The sequence below is a fragment of the Buceros rhinoceros genome, unplaced genomic scaffold (genome assembly GCF_000710305.1).
Source record: "Buceros rhinoceros silvestris isolate BGI_N320 unplaced genomic scaffold, ASM71030v1 scaffold11340, whole genome shotgun sequence".
In the NCBI taxonomy this organism is placed as follows: Eukaryota; Metazoa; Chordata; class Aves; order Bucerotiformes; family Bucerotidae; genus Buceros; species Buceros rhinoceros.
Genome location: NW_010389118.1, coordinates 11,210 through 14,591, shown reverse-complemented (window position 1 = coordinate 14,591; position 3,382 = coordinate 11,210). Strand labels below are relative to the sequence as shown.

General features: G+C 51.6%; 1 protein-coding gene across 1 annotated transcript in view; it reads right to left on the bottom strand.

Annotated features, from left to right (window-relative positions):
- The window catches only part of KANK4 (KN motif and ankyrin repeat domains 4), an 11,186-nt gene extending 8,876 nt beyond the window's left edge, over window positions 1–2,310 (bottom strand). Inside the window, exons 1-3 of the mRNA XM_010133068.1 lie at window positions 2,295–2,310; window positions 687–918; window positions 7–575 (exon numbers count right to left, since the gene is read on the bottom strand). Coding sequence (XP_010131370.1) covers window positions 7–575; window positions 687–918; window positions 2,295–2,310 — 817 coding nt within the window. The remainder of the gene's footprint in view (window positions 1–6; window positions 576–686; window positions 919–2,294) is intronic.
- Window positions 2,311–3,382: the final 1,072 nt, after the last annotated feature.

Here is a 3,382-nt window from a genome sequence, read left to right as displayed (position 1 = left end):
CCCCCCCAGCCAAGGCAGAGCGGCCACTGGTGTCAGCAGCATCGCCTTCCTCACCTCCACTCTCCATCACCACCTGCAGCTGCAGTGCTGCGGGATGTTGGCTCTGCCACGGGGGCTGCATCTGCCCCAGCCCTGGGCTGCCTCCACCGGGATGCTCCTTCTGCCCCAAGGAGACATCTTGCCCCAAGCCCATCTGGGGGAGATTTAACACGACGCCATCAGAGCCAGGTGAACACAGCGTGGGGCGAAACGTGCTTTCAGAGCCATTCTGGTCGTGACCATGCTGGGGAGGTGGCCGGAGGGGTGAAGACACCCTCCCATCCCCCAGCAGGGGCTGGCCGGGTGGCAGTGCAGCGGGCATGCTGGAGGCTCGCAGCAGCTGTGGCCGCCCCAGCTCCACCTGCCACTGCGTCTCTGCCAAAAGAGCTTTTCTCCGGTAACTCAGGTCATCAGCCACGGGAAGGGGTGCCTCACTGGGTAGGAGGGGACAGGGTGTCTCCTCCACCCCCAGCGATGCCTTTCGCTGGGGGAAAGAGCAAGTCGCCGTCCAGCTCTTGCTGGGTGCAGACATGCACCTACGGGAGCCATTCTCGGGCAGGCTGAAGTTCCGGGGCAGGGTGCTGAATTTCGGCTGCTTGGCTTTCCGGTGGATGTGGATCCTTCTGATGGTGTTCGGGCAAGCATGCACCGCGCGGGAGCCATTCTCGGGCAGGCTGAAGTTCCGGGGCAGGGTGCTGAATTTCGGCTGCTTGGCTTTCCGGTGGATGTGGATCCTTCTGATGGTGTTCCCTTTCTCAATGTCATCCACGTACTTCAGGAAGTCCAGGTCCAAGTGAAAGCCGTACGGTGTCTCCACGGAGTAGGGGAGGCTGCGGGGCTGCTCCCTCTCCCCATTGGGTTTGAGTGGCTGGCCATCTGCTGAAACAACCCCCCCAAAAAAGAGATTATTAAATTTTGAAGACAACAAAAAACCAAAACAACAAAAAAGTATGTTCAGAACAGGAGGAAAATGTTACTGTCTTTTTCATCTCCGTTTCAGGCAGGCGAGGGACTGCAGTTCATCATTGCGGAGGCTCATGGTGAAGCTGCGCAGAGGCACAGCAACACATGCAAAGGTCTGATCCAGTTTTCCAGAATCAGGTGAATCAGGTGAATTGTTGCACTGAGGAAGCCAAAAATTTGCTGAAATCGTGGGTCTAATTAGCAATTAAGCAAACAGCAGGTTTTGCAGGCAGAGCTACGTGTCTGTGTAAGTATAAAAAGCTGCCTATAATAAATCCAGCTCACAAACAGGAGGTGGAACCAATCTGTGACAATTACATTTTGCAAGGATTTTGGTTTGGTTTTAACTTTCAGTGGCATAAGTAGCACCGTGCAGGAAAATCACTGCATCATTTCATCTGCAAACAGCGGGTCACAAATTATCTCTCGCAAATGATGAGCACAGCAGTGGGCAGAGGCCGGACCCAGGCAGCATCCATGCGAAACACGTGTCTCCAAAGGTGACCGACCGGCTGCACAGCTTCTAATTGAGGAAAATCACCATGGAATGCGTGACAGCTTGATTGCCCACCCAGCCGTCGCAGCAGCGTGGCCCGAGGCTCCTGGTTTAAAGCAAATTCATACAGTTGGATGCAGGCTGCAAAAATTCACAGCCCCCAAATTTCAGCCTTGAGGGTCTAAATAGTTAAAGCCCTACACCATCGCTCGGTTGTCATTACGCAGCAAGTCCCTGACATCGCAGTGGTTTGGGCTGCTTTGCACCTCTGAGCAAACGAGCTGTGCTCTAGGAGGATGAGGAGGAGCAGCTCGACCAGGAGAAACCAGGTTTCACGGCTGCTCCTTTTGTCTCCATCCTGGTGCAGCAGCTGCGTGGGGACCAGGAGAATTTGTCACAGCTTTTGGTGCTGCTCGTCACAGAGCATCACCGAGACGCAGCCGCTGTTTGGGTGGAAAGCGGCAGGTGAAAGTCTGAGGAATGCTAGAGGGAAAACGTCACGCAGGGTAATACATCACAAGAGCAGAGCCTGGACGGTGAGAGCAGAGGAGATCTGTCCTGCCTGCGCACCGCAGAGGACAGGAGGACAAATACGGGCTGAAAGGGGAGCTGTGACCATGCTTTTGCTGCGGTTTAGGGACTCTGCATAATGCATGAACGATGCATTTCTCATCTCCTGGCCCTACCGCTCATCTATAGAAAACAGTATTTCTGGTAAGGAAATTACTTCAGAGGTAGCTTGGGGGCTTTTTTCCAAGAAACAAATGAGCAAACAAGCATCCCATAGCCTCCGTACCATCCGTCTTCTCCATGGTGTGGTCCAACCAGACTCAGTTAAACATCCTCGGACAAGCTGGGGCAGATGAGTTGCTTCACCCTTGAAAAAAAGAAAGATACACTTTCAATTAAAAAAAAGCCCACCCCAATCCTTTGAACTGAATCTCTCCTTAAAGCCTTACACCTCTTCCCAGGCCACCCCCCTCTTCTTTCCCGTGTCCTGCAGCCTGACTGTGTCTGCTAAGCACTTTCAAGCTGCTCAGATCAATAGCTTCTTCTCCAGTGGCAACAACTCGTGCTTCAGAGACACATCCCAAGGAGCTGGTTCTTATAAAACATCCCCTGCATTACAGACGCTTTTGACTGCAAACCAGGAAAGACACATTCAGGATCTCTTCTGCTGGCTTGAGATAGATGCCAGAGGGACTCTTCATTGGCTCCTGTAAGCTGGATATATCCAACTTAATAGAACATCTCTGAAAACAGCAAGGGATATAAACGATACACAGAAATGGCTGGTCTGACACCTTTTTTGGTTTTAAATCCAAAACAACCAAAGATTCAAAATTTCTGTTGAATTTTGTCCAAATGAAGCTGTTATTTCAGAGCACGGCCATACTGTTACAAAGAACCGTCAGCAAATTGCCCTAAACCACAAATGGCTTTCATATCAAGGAAGATCTTCAGGTGAAGATCTACCACAGCCTACAGCATGAACCTCACATCCAGCCTGGACTGTATTGCCCTCTAGCTCTTTCCCATCAGGTGGGCACAGGTGAGACCCTCCTGGAGTACAAGAGGAGATCAAGGCTGGGAACAACCAGGAAAGGTTCCGAGTGAAGCTTCTCTCCTCCGTGCCCTTTAGAAAGTCACAGGGAGGAGAAAGGCAAGTCTAAAGGAGGTTGAGGCAGTTGGACATCACTGAAGGAGGCTTCCTGACTTGCATGAGGACAACACTGCTCATAGTGAGAAGGTCTAGTTTTTAATTCCTACTACGGGGAATAGAAGTGGGGGCTTCTTGGAGAGTAGGTTGATTTTTTAGAGTTCTTTTTCTTCAAGTATCTACTTTGGTTCCTGGCCAATGGTCCCACACCAGCTTGGAAGTCC